Source organism: Chlorocebus sabaeus, chromosome 8 (assembly GCF_047675955.1).
Source record: "Chlorocebus sabaeus isolate Y175 chromosome 8, mChlSab1.0.hap1, whole genome shotgun sequence".
Lineage (NCBI taxonomy): Eukaryota > Metazoa > Chordata > Mammalia > Primates > Cercopithecidae > Chlorocebus > Chlorocebus sabaeus.
In genome coordinates this window covers 8240635-8266443 of record NC_132911.1, presented here as the reverse complement: position 1 = coordinate 8266443, position 25809 = coordinate 8240635, and the positions used below count along the sequence as shown (strand labels likewise).

Here is a 25809-nt window from a genome sequence, read left to right as displayed (position 1 = left end):
CCTAGCTACTCAGGAGGCTGAGATGGGAGGATTGCTTGAGCCCATGGCTGCAGTGAGCCATGATGCTGCCACTGCACTCCAGCCTGGGTGACAGAACAAGACTCTGTCTCTTAAAGAAAAAAATCCTGGGAGAGGTGCTGTCCACCTCTCCCATCCCTACAGTGAGTTTCTCAGCCTCCTGAGTAGCTGGAATTACAGGCATGGGCCACCATGCTCTGCTAATTTTTTTTTTTTGTATTTTTAGTGGACGGGGTTTCACCATGTTGGCCAGGCTGATCTTTTTTTTTTTTTCATTCAAGAGAATTAAATCATTTATTGATTACACATGATAATGGATGATACACAAGCTTCATTCCCATCTATAATTCTATCTGGTACCATTATTCAATTTAGATATATTGCATAGGTTGTGCCAACAATCACTTTTATAACCACTAATTCCATGATTTTGCTTGTATAATCCCTTTTAATGGTGAACTTCAGGTCACAATAGTAACTATCATTTCAACTACACTAAGGTTTCCAAAGACAATGGCTTCTCCACCCAAGCAGGTTGTATATAAATTCCAAATACAACCTGGCATCACCCTGAAGGAATTCTAACTTCACACTGTTGGGGAAATTCACCAAGATGGCTTCAGAGTAGACTAACTTTACACAGCACATTAAAAGAAAAAGACATTTATTCAGCGTCACGATCAGACTATTACATTTAGCAATCAACAGCATGGGTGCAAAAAAAATCTACATTAAAACCCTTTGTTGGAATGCTTTACACTTTTCACAGAACAGAAACTAAAATAACCTGTTATACAATTAGTCACAAATACGGTCCTCTAGTTTTTGCCCATACATATGAGTGTTTGTCTAAAACATGTCTTCTTTGTAACAGCTAGGCCCTGCCACCACTGTGCTTGACTGAGTTCACAAATCTATTGTAACCTGTAGCTTCCCTGTCACTTCTCTGACTCCCCTCTCCTGCTAAGCTTTGTTTCCTAATTAAAATCTTCTGCCACTGCCATAGCTACTGCTGCTGCTGGAACCTCCATAGCTCCTTGGTTTCATAGTTTTGCAAAGTATTGGCCTCCACCGCCATAGGGGCCAGAGCTTCTGCCTCCAAAATTTCCTCCTTTCATGGGTCCAAAATTTGAAGACGGATTGTTGTAATTGCCAAAATCATTGTAGCTTCCACCACCTCCAAAATTGCTTCTATCATTACCAAATCCCTTATAGCCATCCCCACGGTCACCATATTCACCACCAAAGCCACCACGACCACTGAGGTTTCTCCATGACCAAGGTCCCACAGAAACTACCTCCACGACCACCACCAAAGTTTCCAGAACCACTTTGACCTCTGGCTGGATGAAGCACTCGCCATCTCTTGCTTTGAGATGGGTTTTCCTAACTTCACAGCTGTGGCCATTCACAGTATGGCATTTCTGAATGATAGTCTTATCCATGGAGTCATGGTCGTCAAAGGTGTCAAAGGCAAAGCCCCTTTTCTTGCCACTGCCTCAGTCAGTCATTATTTCGATCACTTCAATTTTTCCATACTGTTCAAAATAATCTCTTAGGTGATGTTCTTCTGTGTCTTCTTTAACACCACCAACAAATATCTTTTTCACAGTTAAGTGGACACCTGGTCTTTGAGAATCTTCTCTTGAGACAGCTCTCTTTGGTTCCACAACTCTTTTATCCACCTTGTGTGGCCTTGCGTTCACAGCGCATCCACCTCCGCCACAGTGGCATATGTGACGAACCAAAGGCCCTGGAGTGCTTGGTGTTTGGATCTCTCGTTACCACACAGTCTGGGAACGTTCCCCATTGCTCAGAATGGCTCTTCAGGCTCTCATTGGTTGTTTCAAAGCTCAACCTTCCAATGAAGAGCTTCCTCAGCTGTTCCGGCTCTTTAGGAGACTCTGACTTAGAGATGACCGCAAGGAGAAGAGAGACTTGAAGGGTGCTTCTTCCGCAGCGTCCATGGGCAGAAAGCCAGGCTGATCCTGAACTCCCAACCTCAGGTGATCCACCCGCTTTGGCATCCCAAAGTGCTGGGATTACAGGCGTGAGCCCTGATGCCCGGCCTTGTTAAGGTTTTTTTTAACACAAGTGACTCCATTTTGATTCTGGACACTTTCCCAGTTTCCATGCCAGGTACACAGAGCAGGGAGTGGGCACAGTCAGGAAGTAAAGGTGAAAGGAACATCAAGAGCCCAAGAGGGGTGAGGGCTCCCAGCTAGAGGTGATCTTAGTGAGCATTCAGCAGTCAGAGCAGAGAGAAAAGTAATATGATTCTGGCAAAGAGGGCTGGGCCCTGGCGTGGAGCATTTTAGGCAATGCATGAATCGGAGAGGTGGGAGGCTGTGGCCCTCAGGTGATGGCACACCAAGGTGGAGGACAATGGGAGTGATTGCCCTCACCAGTCCCCAGATGTGTTATCACTGACCTTGTCTAGAATTGCTGGAACATGGTGATAATAAATAACAGACTGACTCTTAGTAGCTTTTATGATTGTTTTAAAATTCTCTTGTTACAATGCCACTTCCCTTCACCCTTGGCAGGAAACTGGCCATGGGGTACTGCATATTCCTCTTTCTTCTTCCTTTTTTAAGAGACAGGGTCTTGCTCTGTTGCCCAGTTGGTATGGTGGTGTGATCATGACTCACTGCAGCCTTGACCTCCAGTGCTCAAGCGATCCTGTCACCTCGGACCCCCAAATAGCTGGGATTATAGGTGCACACCACCACACCCAGCTAATTTTGTATATTTTTTGTAAAGATGGGGTCTCACTATGTTGCCCAGGCTGGTCTTGAGCTTCTGGGCTCCAGCAATCCTCCCATCTCCGTCTCCCAAAGTGCTGGGATTACAGGTGTGAGCCACCGCACCTGGCTCTGCACTGTGTATTTCTGCAATGCTCCATGCTAGTCATGAGCTGCTGCTTCCTTCTACTGTCTCCAGATGTTTCTAGACTGGTGCCCTCTTTCTTCCTTAGTAGGGAGCACCATGGTACCTCAGTCCCACCCTTCACATTGCAGGCAGTTGAGGTGACGTGCCTAGAGTCATAGAGACGGTCAGTGCATGGGTGAGGAAACTCCCAGCTCCCAGGCCTGGGCTTAGCTCATGAGCCACGCGACCTCCTAGCAGGCAGGTGTGAGGCTGCCAAGGGAAGGGTGCTGCTGGGAGAGGGGTGCTGCTGTGGCTGGGGAGACAGGATGGCTGTGGGAACTGTCACCCTAATGGGTGGACTGTAGGTTCTCCTGTCCACTAATGGGTACCTCTAGGAACAGGTCCCTCTAATTGTTAGTGAATCTGAGCCTATGGGGCACTGGAGGTGGCTGCCCTGACCCGTTGTGCCATTGATGTGGTACAGTGAGAAGATAATTCCGCATGAATTACAAGACAAAAACCACTTCCAAATAACAGGAGCAGCAGCAACAGCTACTACCTGCTGCGTGCTTACTTACTGGTCAATACTCATGGAGCACTTGCTATTTGCCAACCTCCACGCTCAGTACTTTTGAAGCACACTTAATCCTCCCGGCAGTCCCGTGAATTATCCTCTCTTATTATCCCTGTTTTAGGGAAGAGCACATTGAAGCTGATAGAGGTTAAATGACTCGTTCATGATCATCCAGCTAAGAAGTGGCTCAAGAAGAATCAGGATTGAGATCCAGCTGTTCAATACTAAAGCCCACTCAAAACCAGCATATGGCTCTGCACCCCCGGATGAGTTTTGGGTGGCATCCCAGGCCCCTGTTCCCAGGACAGGCAGCCAGCAGGCCCGGGAGCAGCCTGTACTCCCCGCTTGCCCTGTCCCCACTGCCTCTCATACACTCTGACATCAGATATTTCTTGAGTCCCACAACAGGTGTCCTGCAGGCACAGGTCAGGATGCTCCTGGGATGAGCGGGTAGAGGGGTGTGGAGAACGAGTTCTTGGCCATGGTGGCTCGCCATGGGCTGAGCAGAAAGTCAGCATACCCTGGGCCAGCAGAACCCGGTATTTATTTGTAATTACTCTCTGTATCCTCCAAAGATTCTGCTTTACATGAGACAGAGTGGACTAAGAGAAGGAGAGTGAGATTGAGGGTGGGGGATTTCCATGGCTTAGACACTTGCCTAAGCAGCCTTTCCTTTAGAGAAATAAAGGGGAAACGTCATGTTCTTCCTCAGTGAAGATGTGGAGCATTGCATTACTTTCCATTTTCCTTTGAAAGCCATTGAGAGAAGAATAAATAGATTTTGGCCTAAAATTAACCTCTTGCTGCTTCCAGAATAACTAAGGCTTCTGAGCCCGCAGCAGCGTGTTGCAGAACTGGGAGGGGTTTTAGATTCTCCTAGTCCAATGGTGAAGAAAAGCACAAGTATGTTAAGTAGTATTAGGCTGGGTCTCCTGAGGGGCTTTTTTACTTTGAATTTTTGGGACAATCTCGGTGTCTCACCCAGGCTGTGTGCAGTGGTGCGATCATGGCTCACTGCCTCAATCTCCCCAGGCTTAAGTGATCCCCCCACCTCAGCCTCCTGAGTAGCTGGGAGTACAGGTGCGAGCCACCACACCTGGCTAAGTTTTGTATTTTTTTTGTAGATATGGGGTTTTGCCGTGTTGCCCAGGCTGGTCTTAAACACCTGTTCTCAAGTAATCCACCCCACTTTGAGTTCCAAAGTGCTGGGATTACAGGCATGAACCATTGCACTCAGCCCCAAGGGGATTTTACATTCGGGCCTGGCTCACAGTTCTCAGCATCTGAGATGAAACAAACCCAGCAAATAGAAGTTCAGAAAGTTGATTTGGCTGGGTTCCCTAGAAGCAATTTAGGTTGTGGTTACCAAGCCCCCAAGCCATCTGCTTATAAAGTCAGAAAGCCACTTATTCTGGTGTGTGTGAAGGGCACGTCCTATACAGAACGCCTGCTCAGTGTCAGGAGGCCAACTGCAGATGACAGGCCTCGTGAGTGCACACGGACGGGGGTGAGGCTTTCCATATTCTGCCGAATCCAACAAATGCCTTTCCCCACTTCAGGGAGGTTTTGGTCTGTGAAAGAGACCTGGGACTCCAGGCACATTTGTACTCCTTCTGCCCTTTTCCAGGCCCATTGAAGGCCATCAAAATACAGGTTGCACCTGTCGGGACTCAGGCTGGAGCCGGCCAGGCACCCAGGAGTCAGCCTGCCCCTGAGGTTGTGGGAGGAAAAGCACCAAGTGCAGCCTGAAGACTTTGATTCCAGGTCTCTTATCCCTCTGCGAGGGAGCTAACTCCAGGGCAGTTGAAGGAAAGGTCAGTTCCTTCTGCAGCTTCTCCTTCTTCTCAATTCCTCTCTTGTCTAGCTCCCCAGTTGAGCAGAGCTGAGCAGTGCTAACCTGTGGGGAAGTCCAGACAGAAGCTAGAAATCTCCTGCCCAGATACTGGGAAGGGAATTTCTCAGACGAGGTTCAACCTGTCAGGTCCTGTCAAAGTCCCAGGCTATGAGCTTAAGGGTACCTGCCTCATGGTCCAGTTTGAAGGGCTGATTTCTCCTGACATCCTCACCCATGCTTTTCTAACCTGACTCCACATCTCCAGAAAGTTGCAGCTCACCTCTTCCCCTTCCTGTTCCAGCAGTGCTCTCAGAGAGACCGAGGCTTCATGTTACAGATCAGGAAGCAGAAAGGGAGTGGCTACATCTGTGTTTGAATCCCGGCTTTGCACACTGATGAGTTGTGTGGTCCTGGGAAAATGTCTTGCCTGCTCTGAATGTTAGTTTTTACACCTGTACTTTAGTTATGAAAGATTTTACACTATCAGGTCCCCTGATGGGTTGGCAATTAGTTGAGTAATCTGCTTCAATTTTTTTTTTTTTTCCAAGACAGAGTCTTGCTTTGTTACCCAGGCTAGAGTGCAGTGGTGCAATCTCAGCTCACTGCAACCTCTGTTTCCCAGGTTCAGGTGATTCTCCTACCTCAGCCTCCCGAGTAGCTGGGATTACAGGCACCTGCCACCACGCCCGGCTAATTTTTGTATTTTTAGTAGAGATGGAGTTTCACCATGTTGGCTAGGCTGGTCTTGAACTCCTGACCTTGTGATCTGCCCGCCTTGGCCTCCCAAAGTGCTGGGATTACAGGCATGAGCCACTGCACCCAGCCAATTTGCTCCAATTTTAGAGAACAAGGTTGGAAGACTTCCTCACACACAACCTCAGGAATCAGGGCAAGGAATCCATCTGAACACCTCATGCTCACAGCCAATTGTTCCTGTATTGCGCACTGGTCCTGGCTCCACCCTGAATTAAGAAGTCATGATGTAGGCCGGGTGCGGTGGCTCACGCCTGGAATCCCAGCACTTTGGGAGGTCGAGGCTGGTTGATCACTTGAGGTCAGGGGCTCGAGACCAGCCTGGCCAACACCGTGAAACCCCTTCTCTACTAAAAATACAAAAAACGTAGTTGGGCGTGGTGGCACTTGCCTGTAGTCCCAGCTACTTAGGAGGTTGAGGCAGGAAAATCGCTTGGTCCTGGGAGGTGGAGGTTGCAGTGAGCCAAGATCGCACCACTGCACTCTAGCCTGGGCGACAGAGAAAGACTCCATCTCAAAAAAGAAGAAGAAGAAGAAAAAAGAAGCCATGACTGAGGTCTAGACTACTAAGTCATTGTCCCTTCAGCACGTGGCCATTGGCATTGCCTGCTTAAACTCCAAACTGTGAGGGTTGGCATGGTTTGTGAAATATGCTGCAGTATGTAGCAATCGCGTATCTTTTGGAGGGAGCTTAAGGAACTGCTACTCCCATCAACTCCATGTGATGGAATTGCTTTTGTCCTCAGAAGCAGATGAGTGGGCTCTCTAAGATGAGCTGGGATATCCCATAATTTGAGAAAAAAGCTGTCCGTGTCCCCAAACCAAAGCACCAGCAGATAAAGAAGGCACTATTGTCCCAACAGGTTGACTCCAGGCTTTCCTGCCTGATCGGGTCAGAAGCTCTCTGCTGGTGCTAGTGGAGAAGACCTGAGCGGCACAGGCTTCTACCTAGATTTTGTGGGGATAGCACGCCACCTGGATCTGACAGGTGGAGCTCACTGTTGCTCGATGGTCGGGGGAAAGAAGGCAGGGAATTTAGCTGCTATCCTGCTGTGGCTGACCATACTTTCCAATAGGCCAGGCCTGAACCTCAGGGTCTGCCTGTGACCCACCAGCCATGCCACGCTCAGTCCTGTCTGCTGGGATGTCTGGGCATGAGCCCAGCACAGTGGGCGGTTATCGTGGAGATAGAAGACATGTGCTCCCTGCCAAAGGCCAGTTTCAGGAAACTGATGAGACCTCTGCTCTTATTCGGGATCTCTGAACATCCAGTGGTAGGGACAGCTAGTCTTGCTAACAGAATCCTTCCTTTCTTAGGGTCTGACACCATCTCAGTGATGGTGGACATCATAATGATCTCGGGGGATACAACAGGACCTGGTTCTGTTGTGCAGAAGTTGATTGCTCATCTCTGGTCCCCTCACTCCCAGACCAATGACCAGAGGGAGAACTTGAACTGGTTTCTAGAAGGGCCCCACAGAGGCAATGCTTAATGCAAGAGCACCCCCTCCTTTTCACTCCTCTTATCCCACCTGCTCATTCCACTAAGAATGGTTGTTTCCCGCCTGGTTTTTGGAGTTCCTGAGATGCACGATCAGGAACTGGGTGGTAAGAGGAGTCTGACGTTTGTTGAACAAAAGCTGAGCTTCTGCATACCTGGATCTTGAGAGGCAGAGATGCTGGCTTTTGGAAAAGTGCCGTGGCTCCATATCTGAACCGTTTCATGTAACTTGACAGACACAATATGGGGAGTCCTCTGTGATTATTATTTGACAGCTGAGTACTTTTGAAAATATGTGATTTGGCCAGGTGCGGTGGCTCATACCTGTAATCCCAGCACTTTGGGAGGTCGAGGTGGATGGATCACCTGAGGTCAGGAGTTCGAGAGCAGCCCGGCTAATTTTTGTATTTTTGTGGAGATGGAGTTTCACCATGTTGGCCAGGCTAGTATCGAACTCAGGTTATCTGCCTGCCTCGGCTTCCCAAAGTGCTGGGATTACAGGCGTGAGCCACTGCACCTGGCCAGATTTCTTGGTTTCAAGTAACAGACATCAACTCTGGATATCTTAAGCATACGAGAGTACTGGGAATATATCTTGCCCCCACAGAATCGGTGTGAGATACGCCCATAAACCAAGGGGGCTCTGCAGGGCTGTTCTGTCTAATCATGGTCCTGAAACAGTTTGCTGCACCAGGACGAGCTGGTATCTCGATGGCACCCATGTGATTCTGTCATTCACTCTAGTAAAATTTCTGGAGACATAGGTCCCTAAGCCTAAATTGTGGACCCTTCCCATGGCTGCCCTGGGACTTGGAGAGCGAGATTGACACCTGTGGCCCCTGCAGAGACGCTGCCCACTGACTCGAAGTTCACATCCAGTGGGCTACAGGGTCAGTACCTTACGCTGTTTGTGTGTGATCATTTAGTATTCTTGTTTCTTGTGTGGGTTTTCAGCAAAAGTAATTGTAAAGTTTCGGTCCTCTCTGAATGCGGCTGGAGAGAGCTGTGTCTTTTCTGCTCCCCACTGTCAAAGTTAGAGCAGCATCTCCACCAGGCTGGAGTGACCATGGCCTTAGAAACTGCAAGAAAAGCGTTGGGGTGTTTAGCCTTTTTTGAGCTTTGGATCCTTTTGACATCTGGTGACAGAATATCTGCTTTTTCCCTTCACCCAGTTTGCTCTTTTATTTTCTATTTTTATGTTAATTTCACTGCATTTATATTGTTTTGTGAACTTTTGCAATGTCCTTCCCTGTTTTTTTTTTTTTTTAATACGGGGGTGGTTTGAAATGAGCACGTGCAGCTGGTCTGATGCCACAGGCCCACTGCAGACACACTCACAGACCCAAAGGGATGAGCTAAAGCATGGTGCCCTCGGAGGCTTGCCTCGTGGACCGTGATGATCTCTGGTTTTTCTTCTTTGCTGGAATTTGGCGGATTGATGTTGAGGCTGGGCTCTGAGCAGTCAGCTCCCCCCTGCTTAGCATTCAGTGCAGGCTGTCAGCGTGTGCCTGCCAGGCACGTTCGTGGAGAAGGGAGCTCCTGAAACTCAGCTACCCTTCTCTTTTCTTAGTAGAGAATGAGGAGGGTCTCAATGCAGACCCGAGGCCTCTGCCTCCAGGTGGAACCCTGGAGCGGATGGTGAGGACGTGCTGTTGGACAGTCCTGCCCGGCAGACAGCTGCACATTTGGAATGGGTGTATGGTCCAGTGTGTCACTGCAGTGGTGAAAGTAGCATGTTCGGTGTGTGGGATTTTAGGGTGACACTGACCGTGACTCATGAAAGCCACTGAGTACAGAACCAGGAAAGCAACTTGGCAACCAGAAGCGTGATGGCTTTAAACCACAGGATGAGCGTTGAGGGGCTTGCCATTCGAGGGGTCTAGTTGGATTCTTGCCTCCTCATTGGAACCACAATCTGGCTAGAATCTCATACTTACTAACAGAGAGGTGGTGCAACTTTACACTCAAGACAATGCGTGCAGACTGTCTGGGTTTAATCCCAGGACTAACTCTTGTCGTGTGACCTTGGAACATATTCTTCATCTGCAAAATGGGAGAAATTGTAGATTTTATTGCGTGGAGTAAGTTACCTAATAGATGAAAATCACTCAAATGTGTGCCTGGTGCATGGTTAGCTCGTTTCTATGCCCAGAATATATCATCGCTTGGGCCTGTGCACTTGTATTAATCCATCGAATTTTATTATTATTATTTTTTGAGATGGAATCTTGCTCTGTTGTCCAGGCTGGAGTGCAGTGGCACGATCTCGGCTCAATGCAACCTCCGTCTCCCAGGTTCAAGCAATTCTCCTGCCTCAGCCTCCCCGAGTAGCTGGGATTACAGGCACCCACCACCAAACCCAGCTGATTTTTGTATTTTTAGTAGAGATGGGGCTTCACCATGTTGACCAGGCTGGTCATGAACCCCTGACCTCAGGTGATCTGCCTACCTCAGCCTCCCAAAGTGTTGTGGTTACTGGCGGGTGTGAGCCACTGTGCCTGGCCTGAATTTGAATTCGAAAGAGGAATGAGTGATTGGGGATGGGAGGGTAGGAAAAATAATAGGGGATGCATTTCATGGCAGTGCTCCCTTTACAAAATGCTTCTGGAATTTTGCCAGTAAATTATCAGAATCTGGTCCTCATTTGCTGCCCATGGCTCACTTACAAGCTCTCAGATCCTTACACACAGATTAGGAGTTTAGTACTTTGAGCCATTCACACATCTTTTTAATGAGACCATGGCTCTTTGGCTTGTGGGGGTTGAAAACGTGTCATATTTTTACAGCAAGACAGAATATTGTGGCAGAACGCAATCCACTGGTATCCTGGCGGACACTCGAAGAAACATACGGCTTTCCGGCTAGTGCAGGTGCGGACTTTGACTCCATCATTCCCAAACATACCTTTTCCTGATGTGGGGAGAGACCACAGAAAAGAAACATCAATCTTCATGAGGCTGGGAGAAATCCTAGGCCTGCCAGCACCTCCTGGTGGATGGCTTGTTAGTTGTGATTCACCTCACCTCTGATCACATCTCGTCAAGGCAGATAACGCTCAGGGTAGCCAGAGGCATTGGAGGGGAGATAGGAATTTGGGTTGCTGCATGATCTGTGTGCACAGTGACATCCACTCCCCTCCCCGGTGCCCTGGCAGATCTTGCGGCTGCAGCAGCATCGGAGCAGGGCAGGAGCAGTCTGCTCACTGTGCCCCTGACCTGCTGGCCCATCTGATATTGGTGTCCTGTTGCTGGGCTTATCGTTAGAGGGTTTTTAAAGCATCTCAATCTTTGGGAACCCCCACTTTTTGTTCAGACCCACACCCACTGTTTTACCTGAAGGCAGTAAGATCACCAGGAGGAGGAGTAACGCAGAAAGATGGAGGTTCATGGCCGAAGAGGCACAGAGCTGAAACTCCCAGTGGTGGCTGCCTGAGAGGCTCCTTTATAGAGCTGGGCTGGGCTGGGTAGGGCTGGACGCTGGCCTCACTCTTCCTGGAGGGGCCGACTAAGGAGATCACAGGGTTCTGCAGAATTCGAGGGAGAAGAGGCCCTGGGCCATTCAGTGCTACCTCCTTTTCTACAAACCGCAGGAAAAGAAGAGACTCAGCTAAGGCTGTCATGTGTCCTGACAGCAGAACAGGAGAAAAGGCCAGGATCCCCATGCCTAGGCCTGAACACTTTCCCTCTCCCTTCAAGTGTACTTTGATAGAAACATGACAGTGAAAACGTCTGCTCTGTCTCTTCTTTCCTCTGGGGCACCACGGAAAGCTCGGGAGCACAGAGAAAGGGTGTTATGAAACACAGGCTTAACTTAAGCCTGGAAAGGCAGTTCCAAGACACAGAGGCTCTCAAGGTGTCAACCACTGGTCTGACCAGGAGAAGGGGCTCAGAACCAGTGGAGAAGGGACAGCTTCCTTGTCTGGTGGCTGACTTATTTACCTGGCTGAAGGCAGATACTGAAAAAAAAAAAAAAAAAAAAAAAAAAAAAAAGAGTCCTGGAAAAGTTCGCTGATGGACTGTGTTTTCCAAATGACTGGTATGAAATGTTGGCTAGGATTAGGGGACTTCGAAGCTTCTAGGAGAGATTTCTTTTTTGGAGTTGAGGAGTTGAAACTCCCCCTTAGAAGAGTTGGTTCAATGCTGTGTTCAAGGTTGGGACGCACAGTGTCCAGAGTGGAGCCAGACACGGCTTCTCTGGAGTGACAGAGACTCAGCCCTGGGGAAGGGCCCTTGGGCCTGTCTCTCTTGGGGTAATGAGGGATGTCTCAGAGTGAAGATGACACTAACTTTGGTTTTGTTCTGACCCTTAAGGCAGGCTTGTACCCAGGCAGCCCACGACCACAGGGCTCTCTGAGTGTGTAGCATGGCAGTAGAGCATGGCGTTACTGGCTATGCTCTGCTTTGCAGGCTTACACGCTCAGAGGCATTATGTAGCATCTCAGCCTCAAGATCTGCTTCTCAAAAAGTGCATTGGAAGCTTTTGCGTGTGTTTTCTTTTTGAGGATGAAATGAGATACAGCTTATAAAATGCTTTGCATGCATACTGCCATACAGTAGGTACCCAATATTATTACTATTATTAATTTTTTTTGAGACAGAGTCTCGCTCATCACCCAGGCTGGAGTGCAGTGGCCCAAACTCGGCTTCCTGCAACCTCCACCTCTTGGGTTCTAATGATTCTCCTGCCTCAGCCTCCGAAGTAGCTGGGACTACAGGTGCCCGCCACCACACCTGGCTAATTTTTGTATTTTTAGTAGAGATGGGGTTTTGCCATGTTGGCCAGGCTGGTCTGGAACTCCTGGCCTCAGAGGATCCACTTGCCTCAGCCTCCCAAAGTGCTGGGATTACAGGCATGAGCCAGCCAACCCGGCCAATACAGTAAGCACACATATTCTTAATTTTCTGGTTCTTGCTTACTAAACTTTCCCTACTCCTAGGTTATAAAACTATTTCCTATATTATTTTCTTTTTTCTTTATTATTTTTCTTTCTCATTTAGCTCTATAACCACCTGTGATTATTTCTGTGTATGGTGTAAATTAGTTTATTTTTCCCCCTATGGAAAACCAATTGTTTCAAGACCAAAAATTATTGAAAAGATTGTTGTTTCTCTACTGTCTAGCTGTGCCACCTTTGTTTTAAATCAAGCTCCACATATGCATGAGTCTGATGCTGGAAAACTTCATCCGTTCTATTGTTCTATTTGTCTATAGTTGCACTAATGCCATGCTGCCTTACTGCTATAGCTTTATAATAAGTTAATAAACTTTTAAATAAGATCTATCTATTTATCTATCTACTATCTATCTATTTATCTATCTATCCTTCTATCTATTTATGAGTCTGTCTCCATCAGAGTCAAATCTTCCCACTTACCTTTTTTTTGTGGGTGAGTGTCTTGGCTATTTTTGTTTTTGTTTTTTTTTCATTTCCATACGGATTTTAGAATCAGATGGTCAAGTTTCCCCAAACAACAGTTCATTATGCTGTTAGTCTTGATTTTTCTCTTTTGTGATGTACAACCTCCTGAATGCCTGTGGGTTGTTGTATTTGTGGACTGAACACATCTTGTATTCATGTGGTAATGAACACTTTACACGAAATGAAGTTGGAAAAGATTCTGCTTCCTAGAGAACAGTGAAAATCCCAAGGACCTGTCTCCCTATCCTATGAATCCCAGAAGATACCAGTGGGTACACAGAGCTCCTATACCTTAACTTCCCTGGTTGATCTCTTGGGCTCAGGGAGCCTGGAAGTGGAGAGGGGTAGTGTCCGGGGCTCTGACCAACAGCTCCAAGTTTCATAACAGAGCGTAGTAACACAAGGCAGATGATTTAAAGATGACTCACTGCATTTTCCTAGACAATCCTTTTAGAGGATCTTTGTCCTCATACCCAGCCCATTCCTAGAGAGTTCTTGAAGATGCCAACCTTACTGAAGGTCAGGGATACACTCCCATGGCCCTGCTTAACTCACACTTATCCCTTTAGGTGGAATCACTTATGTCAAAAGGAAGATCAGAGTCAGTGCAAGGAGGTAGCGTCTCATGTCTGATGAGGGGATCCCAGAGCCTATAATTTCCAGAAGAAGGTGGGGACACCTCTCCCATTGATCTGCGGGGTCACTGGGGCTGTAGTATGGCTTTACTTTGCCATATAGAACTGATGGGAGAACCGAGGGAAGTTAGAAGGTGAGAGAGAGAATGACTTCCTATATTGCTTCCCACTATTTAAAAACTGGGGGATTTCAACCCAGAAGAATAAAGGGCCTGAACATAACATTCCTCTGGTTCTTCAGGCTACTGGCAAAGCTGGACTTAAATTCTGGCCCTTCTGAGGCTTACTTCAGGTATCTCCACTCATTCACCATGTTCCTCTAACTGTATATTGGGATAGGACTTAGAGTGAGGGTTAAAGCTCCGAGAGATGACTTCAGACCAAAACCCAAGCCCAAACCCGAGCAGGAAGAGTCTGTCTGGTTTCATATACCAGTTACTTAGACATGAAATTAATAAAGAAATTACTTTCTGCACCTGGGAAAGTTCAGAGAGAAAAATAAGATCTGGTTGTCCTAAGTGATCAAGAAACGCACCTGCCTGGAAGGGACTGTGTAACCAGGTGAATCAATTTATTACCTTTAGTAGGATTTGATTGCATTTGATTCTTGGTGCATGCAGCAGTGTAGTCTCTGCATGATTTCTTTGGCTGTGAATAGCATCAGTGGTATCTGTAATTCCTCAGTGGCTTGGCTGCAATTGCTAATGGAAGCTATGGTGAGGCTTTGCAGGGGATAGGGATGCCATGTTGGCCAGTCCTCAAGCCCTGGTTGTGGCAATGATGGACCAAGCATGCCTGACTTTGGGTCACTGGGTGGTGTATGTGGGCACCAGTGTTAGCAGGTCCAGGTGAGCCAACTCCAGGCAGATTTCTTGGTACTGGCAGTGACAGTGGAGGACTGGATGGGTGGGTAGGTTTCAGGTCCCTGGGCAGCATGAATGGTGTGAGTGAGGGTAGCAGTGGTGCAGGATAACACTCGGGCTCCCAGGTGCACTTGCTAATGTTAGTGGTGGCTATGATGGGCTTGGCAGGCTAGTCTCTAGGCTCCTAGTTAACACATGTGGGTGGCTGTGGTTGATGTTGTTGGCAGCAGGCTAGGTGGGCCCATCTTCAGGTCTCTAGGAGGAGTGTACAAGGACCAGAGATGGTGGAATGGATCGGGTAATTCCCAGTCCTCAGATGGGGTGCTCAGTATCTGGGGGCATGATGTCAAGGCCTTGGTGGTGTGCAGGAGTGTAGGCTGTAGTAGCTGGGGCTGAGCGATCTATGGTGGTGAGTGAACAGCCTGACCTCAGAGATTGTGCTAGAGCACAGCAATTCTGCTGGTGGTATGGGCATGGTTGCTCTCAACAGTCCCTTGCAAGGAGTTATCAGGCTCTGGGAGTTCACACTTCCTTTCCAGCAGTAGCAGTAGCTGCCATGGTGTGTATGGGGAGGGAGCCTGTACTCAGAACAGACACAAAAGCAGAGAGGATGTGCTTCTGATAGGGATGAGGTTGGTGATCACAGCCCTAAGCAGAAAATTCTCAGGCTCTGAGTAGTGCTTGCTTCAGCTCCTGGCTGCAATGTTGTTCAGAGCAGTGGAGGGATCCTGCCTTCTGGGTGTGAGCTGAAGCACAAAGGCCTTGCTACTGGTGAGGGAGTAGTTGCTATTCACAGACCCAGACAAGCAGCTCCTGGGTTCACTCACATTGGCTGCCAGTAGCAGCAGCAGCAGCAGCTGTAGTGTTGTGCATGGGAGGAAAGGAAGAGACCTCACCCTCTGTGTATGGGCTCCAGCAAGGGGTTGTGCTGCTAGTGAGGGCAGGGTGTTATTTACAGACCCAGAGAGGCAGCTCTCAGGCCAACTTGTTTTGACTTTTGGCAGTACCAGTGGCTGCTGCAGTGGCCTAGGGGGTGAGCCCAAGCATAGATGTCATTCTACTGGTGGGGGCAGGGTTGCTTCTCACAGTCCCAGACAGGAGCTGTCAGGCTCTGAAAAGCTCACAGTGGGACTCCCTTTGTCCCTGGGACAGTCTCCTGGGTGCACTGCACCATCCTTTCCCTAGGGAGTAGTAGTCCACTTGGGCTAGAGTGCTGGGGACTCTGTAGCACCACTGGGTTCATCCAGTGCGAGCCACTGCAGCCATCTGGGTGGACATCAGGGGATATCAGTCGGGGTTCTCCTCTGTGGAGATGTGGGGCCTGTTGGTTCCCAGGACAGAATTCAGTCTGGTGGAGGCTGGGCTCTTGCAATAGCACTGTGCTGCAGCCGCTTAGATCTCAGGGGATGTGTATAACTCAACATGACTTCCCTGTGTGGAGAAATGCCCTTGAGCGGTATCCTGATCACCACCCACACTAATCTCAGGGCCCACGTGGGAAAAAAAGCCCTCCTGTTGCTAGGGTTACAGTAGTCTGAGATGGAGATGTGAACCAGTGAGTCTCTCACTTACCTTTTCCCAGCAAATGGGAGCCACTCCAGGCTCCTAGCCAACCCACATCCTTCTCCTTCTATGCCTCAAGTGTTTCCTGTGACTTCTCTGTTGAACTCTGGAGTTTTCTCATAGATGTTCTATCTTAGGTGTAATTCACAATTTTGTTTCTTTTTTTCTGGAGAGGGAGAGTGTTCCATGTCTTTACTCAGGTGTCTTGACAAAATGAAACTTTGTACCCTTTGACCAATATCTCCCCTCTCTGCACTCCTGGCCCCAGCCTCTGGTAACCACCATTCTCCCTGCTTCTGAGATTGACTTTTCTAGATTCCACATATAGGTAACATTATGCAGTATTTGTCTTTCCGTGCTTGGCTTATTTCACTTAGCATAATGCACTAAGGGTGTTTTAATGCTGTGCTTAGGAGTTTAAGCTAGGGGAATCAAGTCCACACTTGTTTTAATATGGGTTTATGGTGTTGTAAAATCAAAGTCATGGAGACCCATTACAAGGCTTTATGACTCCACGATCAAGTGAGAAGTAAAGTAAGAGTATCGGCAGTAGTGCAAAAAGGAGAATATTCATCTCAAGAGCAATAAGAAATAAAATAAATACTTGATTTTTGTTATCTGTGGAATTTAGAAAGACAAAGGTAGTTAGGATAATTTCCAGGTTTCTGGTTTAAGTTTGTGGGTTCAGTGGTGAAGTTCACTGGAAACACCAGAGGTTTTGGGAGGAAGGATGAGAAGACAATTAGTAATGTTTTGGATTGGCTGAGTCTGAGTTTCCTGTAGGATGTCTAGGTGGAGCAGCCAAGTAGACAGTTGGGAAGTTTAAAAGTGGAACTGAGATTGCATACATAAATTTTAGAATCAATAGTCAAAGAGTCATAAAAATGGATGAATTCAGCAAGAGAGATTCAGAAGAGTAAGAGGAAAATAAGATTGAGGAACAAATCTCACATCAGCATTTGTGGCAAAAAAAGGGGAGGTAGAATTGTGGAAAAGACTCTGACAATGTGCCTGAAAGGTACAAAGCAATCCAGGAAGATTGTAATGTGATACAGAACAAGAACATCATCTTAAGAAGCAAATGCTTGGAGAGGATGCTGATGTGGTTTGGCTATGTCCCTACCTAAATCTTACCTTGAATTGTAATAGTCCTCAGGTGTCAAGGGCAGGGCCAGGTGGAAGCCATCCTGAAGTGTTTTCCACAGGGCAAATGCATAAATCAATTTCAGTTTTTATAAAAGGTCATTTTGGTTACCAAGTGGAGGATAAATGGTAAATATCTAAAAATGATATGGGAGCCATTTAAGAGGCCATTTACTGAGTTTGGTGACAGAGGTGATGGCATGGACGCAGTGGCAGCAGTGGAGATAGAAATTGGCGAGTACGAACTGTATGTTGGAGGCAGAACTGGGAATGTTTGATGAGCAGTTCAACGTGGACACGGTGAGGGAAAGGCAGTGTCCAGATCATGTCAGGTATCGTTCTGAAAATGGCATGGGGCTGGCAGGAGGTTGGGGCTTCCTTGTCCCCTGGTGTGTGGAGCCTCCAGATTTGTTCTTTTTGCTTAGTCTTGCTTTAGCTATGTGGGCTCTTTTTTTGGTTCCATATACATTTTAGGATTGCTTTTTCTAGTTCTGTGAAGAATGATGGTGGCATTTTGATGGGAATTGTGTGCAAAGTTAAGTGAATTTAAATTCTCTGACATCAATTTTCTCCGTGAAATAGGAAGCCAGAGGTTCTGCTGAGAGTAGGATGGGGGTGGGGAGTGATGAGGGCAAATAGCATCTGAGGTTGACTAGAATATATAAAAAAAAGAACAAACAAATTTCTAAACTCAGCTTTCCTGTGGAGTCATGTGATGTGTTCTAGTGGCTTTCAGAAGCCTGAGAGCAGAACCAGTTCTATAGATGGCTTTTCTTCTGGGCAAATGTGGTGAAAGAAAAATGAAGAATAATCAGTGTCCTAGCAAAACAGTTGGTTGCTTTGATGTCATTTAGGTCATAGAGATTAGTCAGGAAGATTGAAGATTAATGCTTGTTAGGGGTTGAATTGTAACCCCACAAAAGATGTTGAAGTCCTAACCTCCATCAGCTGTGAATGCGACCTTAGTTGAAAATAGGGTCTTTACATAGATCAAGTTAAGATGAGGTCATTAGGGTGGACTCTAACCCATTATGACTATGTCCTTATAAGAAGGGCAAAGTTGGACCCAGTCACAGATATAAACAGAGGGAAGACAATGTGAAGACACAGGAGAACACCACCCAGAACCAAGGAATGGAGTGGCTATCAGAAGCCAGGAGGCCTGGAACCGTTCCTTTTCTGACAGTCCTCTGAAAGAATCAACCCTGCCAACAACATGATCTCAGACTTCTGACCTCTAAAACAATGAGACAACACATTTCTGTCATTGAAGCCACTCGGCTTGTAGTACTTTGTTATGGCAGTCCTAGAAAACTCACATTAAAAATTTTTTTTTTTTTGAGATGGAGTCTCGCTGTGTCGCCCAGGCTGGAGTGCAGTGGCTGGATCTCAGCTCACTGCAAGCTCCGCCTCCTGGGTTTACACCATTCTCCTGCCTCAGCCTCCTGAGTAGCTGGGACTACAGGCGCTCACTACCATGCCTGGCTAATTTTTGTATTTTTTTGTAGAGACGGGGTTTTGCCATGTTGCCCAGGCTGGTCTTGAACTCCTGAGCTCAAGCACTCCACCCCCCTTGGCCTCCCAAAGCGTTAGAATTAACAGGCATGAGCAACCGCACCCGGCCAGGTGTACAATCTTCTTTACAAGTGAGGAAACCGATGGTCAGAGAGGTAAAGTAAGTGCTCTATTAAAAGCTTGTCAAGCTACTGCATGCAGAGTCCAGACCAGAACGACTTTCTGATTCTGGGTTTTGTGTTCTTCATACAATATCAGATAAAGTTGTTGAAAAACTTAAAACACTTCAAAAACTGTCAAACGCTGTCGACCTTTAGTCCCTCCAAGCAATAATTTTGTCATAAATTCTTTGTATGCCCCCCACTACCGGGCGCACAGCATATGCCCAATGGGGAGCAATAAGACTCAGTGTTTTTCCCCAGGTCATGTTGCAGGTGTTATGGGGACTTGCTTTTTCCATGCTATTTTTGAGGAGTTCTTATTTTCCTAAAGAGATTGCAGCGATACCAGAATTGGGCAAGGCCATACTTTAGTACTTCTGTATATAGGAGTCAGGGAAGCCTGCTTGGAAGCCGTGTTGCTACCATTTAGGATCCATGTGAGCTTGGGAAAGTCATTTCTTCCACCGGAAGAAAAAATAAATAAATAAAGAGAAAGTCATTTCTCTTTATTTTTGCTTTTAAAATGGAGAAAATCATGCCTACCTGGATTTCGTGTGTAAGGTTGAAAAAAGAAAAAACCTTTTTGTCAACTACATAAGGCAGCCTTATGGTTCTCTGCACACTACAGGCATTTGTTAAGTGGATGTACAATGAAGATACACAGACACCTACACAGCATCCTACCAGGGCCTAGAATAGGGCTGCCTACACAGCGTGCATGCAGTTGCTAGCATGCCTGTGGCACCCAGGAAGTGCGCTTTAATGAAGAGATGTCATGTTCAAACAGACAGTTTGCTGATTGGATTGCTCAGTGGAGCAGGCAGTTGTTCTTGTTCCAAAAGGTTCACTAGCTATGCAGCCCCCCATCTCTTCAAAGCTGCATAGAGAGTGACTTTCCCTTGCACTGCAGCTGCTTCGTTGCTGATTGGTATGGCCACAAGGAGCGTCCTCTTGGCCCTCGTGGTCCTTGACTTGCTCTTCTATGTTCCACCAGGTAAAACGGAGTCCCCTCCTTGTAGAATTAGGAACAGTAAAGGGAAAAAAGGTGTGAGGTTCTACAAGAGTGAGAAAAAGGCAGGACATGGACAAAGGAAGCTGCAACAGGGAGGAAGGTGAGCAGAGATGGACATGCTGGGCTGGTCCAGAGAATGAAGAAAAGATCCAAAGGACATAGAATAGGAGGTGGTTCTCTTCAGAAAAGAAACTGGTTATGGATTTTGCTCTGGGGAGTTGGTGAAGTTTGAGGGGAAGGCTGGACTGTTGGTATTGGCAGAAGTAGGGCAGAGCAAAAAGATGAGACTTTCAAAGAACAGGAAGGACTTGGGGGTGAGAAGGAGGCTGTTCTTTGAGGACTCTTAGAACTTGTCTTCCACAGTCAGCCACCCATGTTATTTTTCACTCATTTGGAAGCCAAGGTAAATTTTATACTGAGCAGACTCCACAGACACAGCTGGTTAAGATGTATTACATTAACTTATAGCATGATGAGGTCCTATGAAACATCAGTTTGAGAGGTCAGAATTTACATTCTCTGGACAGAAGCCAGCAACTTGGTGATAATGAGAAGAGTCTACTTCAGTCACTAAAGTGTAGGTTCTCAAAACTGTTTTGCTTGTGGTTTTCTGGGATCAGCAGAGAGCCCCTACCCATTGCCTCAAACCTTCATATATAAAGTGTATCACTCAAGGACCAAGTGTGAAGTGTTTAAAAGACAGATATGAGGCTGGGCACGGTGGGTCACGCCTGCAATCCAAGCACTTTGGGAGGCTGAGTCGAGTGGATCACCTGAGGTCAGGAGTTCGAGACCAGTCTAGCCAACGTGGTGAAACCCCTTCTCCACTAAAAATACAAAATTAGCTGGGCGTGGTGGCGTGTGCCTGTCCCAGCTACTCGGGAAGCTGAGACAAGAGGATTGTTTGAACCCGGGAGGCGGAGGTTACAGTGAGCTGAGATGGTGCCATTGCACTCCATCTCAAAAAAAAAAAAAAAAGAAAAAGAAAAAATGAAGATAGATATGAACGAGGACCATGTTGAGATGAGGGCTGATGTTCCGCATAGTGGGATCTCTGGACACTTTGCAATGTGTCTCTACTGGACTCTTTGTCCCCAGAAAGGTGCCTGAGGTCTAGCGAGTGCACGGTGGGCAAGTTTGCCTGCTAATGGCCCTTGACCATACCACATTGATTATTTTCACACAACAAAGGCTCAATCTATGGACTCATAGAGGCACCTGGGTGGAGAAACTGATAAGACTTAGCATGTAAGAGTAGATGATTCAGTAGGGGCAACTCAGGGCCACCCTTATCCTCTTAAACTGCCTTCCTATTACCCTCCTCCACCCTTTGGTTTCCAGAGGCTCCCAGTTCTTAAGGTGTAGAAAAATTACTAGCAATAAATTTCTATATTTGTCTCAGGTATTTCAAACCATTTCACACTCATGCTCCCATGGGTGCAAAGTAACTTACAGCATGATGAGGTGCAAAGTACCCATGGGAGAATGGGTACTTCTTAAGTACCTTGTGATGAAGCACTTGACAAAAAGTCATGCAGAATGTTACTGGGGAATACAGGGATAGAACTGTAGGCTTCTAAAATTCCAGTTCAGGGATCTTTCTTTCTTTATGCTGATACTTTGAGAATCACAAACTGCCTCAGGTAGCTATTCCAGACCCTGCATGCCTCGTGGTATGGGACCTCCACAGGCTCCTGGGATGACTTTGATGTCTGAATGTTCTTTCTGAAGCAAATAGTCTCAAGCTGAAGATGTTGGGTCCTGTTAACTCCACATAGTTGATCAGTAATTCATGTAACTCATTGTGGGTTCATATAATGGCCTATAATAGGGCCCCCGGAAAACAAGGTAAGAGCAACTGAAAAGGGGCATCCAGCTATAAAATGTCTTGAGTATCTTTGATCATGTCTAATTCATCATTAAAAAGTGAAAAGTAAGGTCTGAAGTCTAATTTATCCACGGCAACATGACACTGCAGGACACTAACTGTGCATTAACCTTTGTTTCTCTTGGTAGGTAGAAGTGGACCCAATGTCTACATACAAAAACTCTTTGCTTCATGTTGGCGACTGCGGGGTTCTTGCAGGCAAAAATGTTTAAAAAAAGAAGAATATAATATTTTGTGTGATACTACACGTTTATGCTGTGTAAACCCAAAACATTTACCTATACTGACTGGGAAATAGTTGTGAGTACCTGAAAGCTGTTGCTGATTTCCTCTGGGAACCCAGATCCCTCTCAGTTGCACCATTCGATTAAAACAATGGCTTTAGCCAATCAGTGTTCCCATGTCTGCTGTATTTCTCTCTATTGTCTCTCCTACAGAAATACTCTAATTCCCTGTGTTTAGTACTTCTTCTTTTTATTAATTTATCGCTTCTTAAAAGTCTCTTAAGAACCTTTTGAAGTATAACATACAATTAAAACATGTACAAATCATGACTAAACATCATCCTGATGAATTGCACAAATTTAACACACCCATGTAACCAGCACCCTGCCCCCCAAAAGCATATTACAACATCCCAGGCACTACCAGTTACTACTACACACAAAATAATTCCTAGTCTGACTTTTAATAGGAAGGTCCTGACATCTATTTTTGAACTTTATATAAATGGAATTGTAGGTATTCCCTTGTGTCTGGCTTCTTCTACACTACACTACTTTTGTGAAGTTTATTAATCTGTTTCATGTAATTGTAGTTTATACTTCTCAATGGCACATTGTATTACACTGGGAAAGATATTACAATTTATTTGAATATTCTAAGTGAAGATGGCCTTATTTGTAGTTTCCAATTTTTGCTTTTATAAATAGGGCTGTGGTGCAGGCATTTCTGTGGGGGTTATATAACTAGGAGAGAAATTGCTAGGGCACAGGCTATGCATACATTCAGTTTTAGTAAATACATGGCATCTGATTGTTTTCCAAATTGGTTGTACCAATTTATACTCTCATCCACAATGTCTGAGCATTCTTGTTGCTTTACATTCTTGTCCACATCTAGTATTTTACACCTTTAAAAAAATATTCTAGGGAGTATACAGTGATGACATATGGAGTTTAATTTGTGTTGCATGGATGACTAATGAAGCTGAGCACCTTTTCAGATGTTTATTGGCCTAAGATATCCTTATTTGTGATACGACCCTTCAAGACGTTTGCCCACTTTTCTATTGGATTGTCTAACTTGGGAACCTACTAAGGAACACTCGTGGTTTGATGTTGAAAACAATGAAGCGAAAGTCATATTGAAAATAAGTTGAAATATTGAGTATGTTATAGTTTGCAATGGACAAAGACGTTTTGTGCTGTTTAGGATGACCAGGCCACAAAAATGTTTGTATCCTTGAAAAATTAAGAATACTTTTCCCAAATGGTGGATTAGAGGAACTGCTAGCATACCTCTCCCACTTGGAAGGACAAAATAGTGTGTACAGATTCACACTGTGAACTGTTTTTCAAGAAGCAACGCAATAACGGAACAGGAAAACCACAGGAATCTATTGATGTTTTGAAGGAAGCAGGAGGCTGCAGCCAACACTGAGTCAGGCGAAGGGCTGCGAGTCCCCTGAGTGTGAGAGAGGGAATTTGCCTCTGCGATATACACCCCCACTAGGGATCCTGAAAGTCCAGGACACAAGGTGGGCGTGCTGAGGGGGAAGCCCTAACCCGACCTAACGCAGGAACCGACTTGGGGAGGGTTATAGAATATAAAGTATTCCATACTTTCAGGGGGAGACCCTTGCATGCACTTCCAGATCCCAGCGTGGACTGAGTGCAGCCATTCCTTACCGTTCCTCCCAGGAGGCCTTGCGGCCAGCTACGAAGTTCAGGCGCTGGCTGCAGGTTGAAAGCAGCTCCCAACGGGGTTACAGTACAACCTCGGGTGGGGACGAACTTCCTTGGCCAGGGCCTGGGCGGGGGAGGGTGAAAAGTGGGCTGCAAGTGCAGGAGCCACAGGTGCAGGAGTTGTGGGTGCAGAAACTGCAATCGCAGGAGCCACGGGGGCACGCCGGCTTTGCAGCGGGCAGGGAGGGGCGTGGCCTGAACGCCCGGACTGCGGTCTCTGCGGAGAAAGCTTATGACTCCCGGCAGCCGCCAGTTCTGATTACAGGCTGACTGGAACTCAGCTCGCTGCTTTCAGTGGAACACCGTGGGAGTGGATCTGCCTTGCCAAGTGGGTAGGAACTGTGGATTTTACCACCGCCCGCTACTCCCTACCCCTTGCACAGACTCTTCTGTGGAGCAGGGGCAGCAATGCTCCTCTCTGAAACATCAACCCAGTAGCCTGAGACCCGCTCCCATCCCCCAACACCCATAGAAGCTCCTGCTTTTTCTGCACATGGAGACCAGTATGCAAGCCCGCCCGACCCAGCCCCTACCTAGCTGCCCCGCCACCCGCCCTGCTAACTCAACGCAAAGGACAGTCTCTTGGGAGCTACATGGCCCCACCCACGTCCGGAGAAACCAGAGTATCTCCCTCTGGGCAACACGAGGCAAGCAAAAATCCCACTGCTCTACCGCAGCTGCTGCTGTTTTGCAAGCGCCACCTCCTGGCTGGAGGCCAACCGACACAGTCCGTGGCAGTATCTCCTGGTAGATTAACATTGCACCCAGGAAGGAGAAAACTGCTATGGGATCTCAGTTATCACCACTGCCTGCACCACTCTGGCTAACCAGGAGGTCCTGAGTCTGTCCACATGACCAGTTCATTACTACTGTAACCCGCATTCAAGAAAGCCAACTCACTAAGGCTATCAATAACCAAGGAATTTCACAGAGTCTGTTTCACAACCTTGCCACCACCATTAGACCTGGTGTTGCTACCCACTGCTGGGAAACTTGAGCATAGGTCACATAACTGGATCCCTTGGAGACATTCCCCAACACCAGCCTGGAGTGTGCCAACTTCTCTGGGCAGCTAGACCCAGAGGAACAACAACACTCACAGTAATCTGGCTCCCAGGGACTCCCACTTGCAGGGGAAGGAGGAGTGCACCACATCAAGGGAACACCCTGTGGGACAAAAGAATCCAGGCGGCGGGCCTTGAGCACCAGATGGAAGGCTTCCTTCAGTAGAGGCACAGTTGAAGTGTTGGGCTCAGCAGGGAAGGTCTTCAGCTCTATCCCAACAGTCAGACAGCTCTGGTGCGCGTGAAGGGTCTTGGAGAAAAGGAGGTCTTTCTCATGTTGTCCACTACCATAGGCACAGTTGGGCTTCTCCCATGGGAGCTTAGTGTGGGTGCAACTACAGACAGTCTTCCTAGAACACATCCCCACAGGAGGAGCACCCTCTAGGTTCAAGGTTGCATGAGAGGCAGAGCCATAATTCCTTTCTATTTGGAATATCAACATTCCTACAGATGAAAAAAAGGTCATAAAAAAGGCCTGTCAGTCAGCTCCTGAACAGCAGGAACACTGGGACAGGAGCATGCCTGAGAGGTGCGTAACTTTCCTGGTGATCTGGCAGCAGGGCTGAGGTGGCTCCAACCCTTCCCCCAATAAGACCCCAGTTTAACTCACTGAGAGTTCCTCCAGCCTCCTCTGTCAAGCCTGGGACATCATTCACTCACCTGCTTTAGCCACAACTGGTTCCTACCCAGGGACACCTCCCCTACTGGCCTGAAGCCTGAACCATCAAATTAGTAAATAAAATACTGGGGGAAAATAAGTAAATAAATAAGTACACACTATGGGGGAATGGGATAAGCTTTAAGAGACCATTCCAACCCCATAGGACATAGTGAACTTGCTCACACACTGAGCACAATGCTACTACAACTAGCATATAAGAAAACCATCATACAAAGACTCTCTGTAACCAAGGGTCTTCACCCCCTAAAGCACCAAGAACTGAATTAGGCTATAATTAACTATAAGAATTAAAGTTTCATCCTTAAGGGGAAAAAAGAAATTTAAGAACAAACAAGCAAATAAGAGA

General features: G+C 47.0%; 2 protein-coding genes and 1 pseudogene across 2 annotated transcripts; 1 reads left to right on the top strand and 2 right to left on the bottom strand.

The window, feature by feature from the left end:
- Positions 1-294: 294 nt before the first annotated feature.
- On the bottom strand, positions 295-7775 carry LOC103215318 (heterogeneous nuclear ribonucleoprotein A1-like 2; annotated as a pseudogene).
- A 2315-nt stretch (positions 7776-10090) lies between these two features.
- DEFB136 (defensin beta 136) lies at positions 10091-11179 on the bottom strand. The gene is made up of 2 exons (XM_037983506.2): positions 10884-11179; positions 10091-10461 (listed from the first exon to the last, which is right to left on the bottom strand). The coding sequence occupies exons 1-2, from the start codon at positions 10936-10938 to the stop codon at positions 10280-10282; spliced, it is 237 nt and encodes a 78-aa protein (XP_037839434.2). The 5' UTR covers positions 10939-11179; the 3' UTR covers positions 10091-10279.
- An 8264-nt stretch (positions 11180-19443) lies between these two features.
- Positions 19444-24212, top strand: DEFB135 (defensin beta 135). Its single transcript, XM_037983803.2, has 2 exons — positions 19444-19844; positions 21879-24212. Exons 1-2 carry the CDS (start codon positions 19781-19783, stop codon positions 22046-22048), a joined length of 234 nt encoding a protein of 77 aa, XP_037839731.2. The 5' UTR covers positions 19444-19780; the 3' UTR covers positions 22049-24212.
- The last annotated feature ends 1597 nt before the right edge of the window (positions 24213-25809 follow it).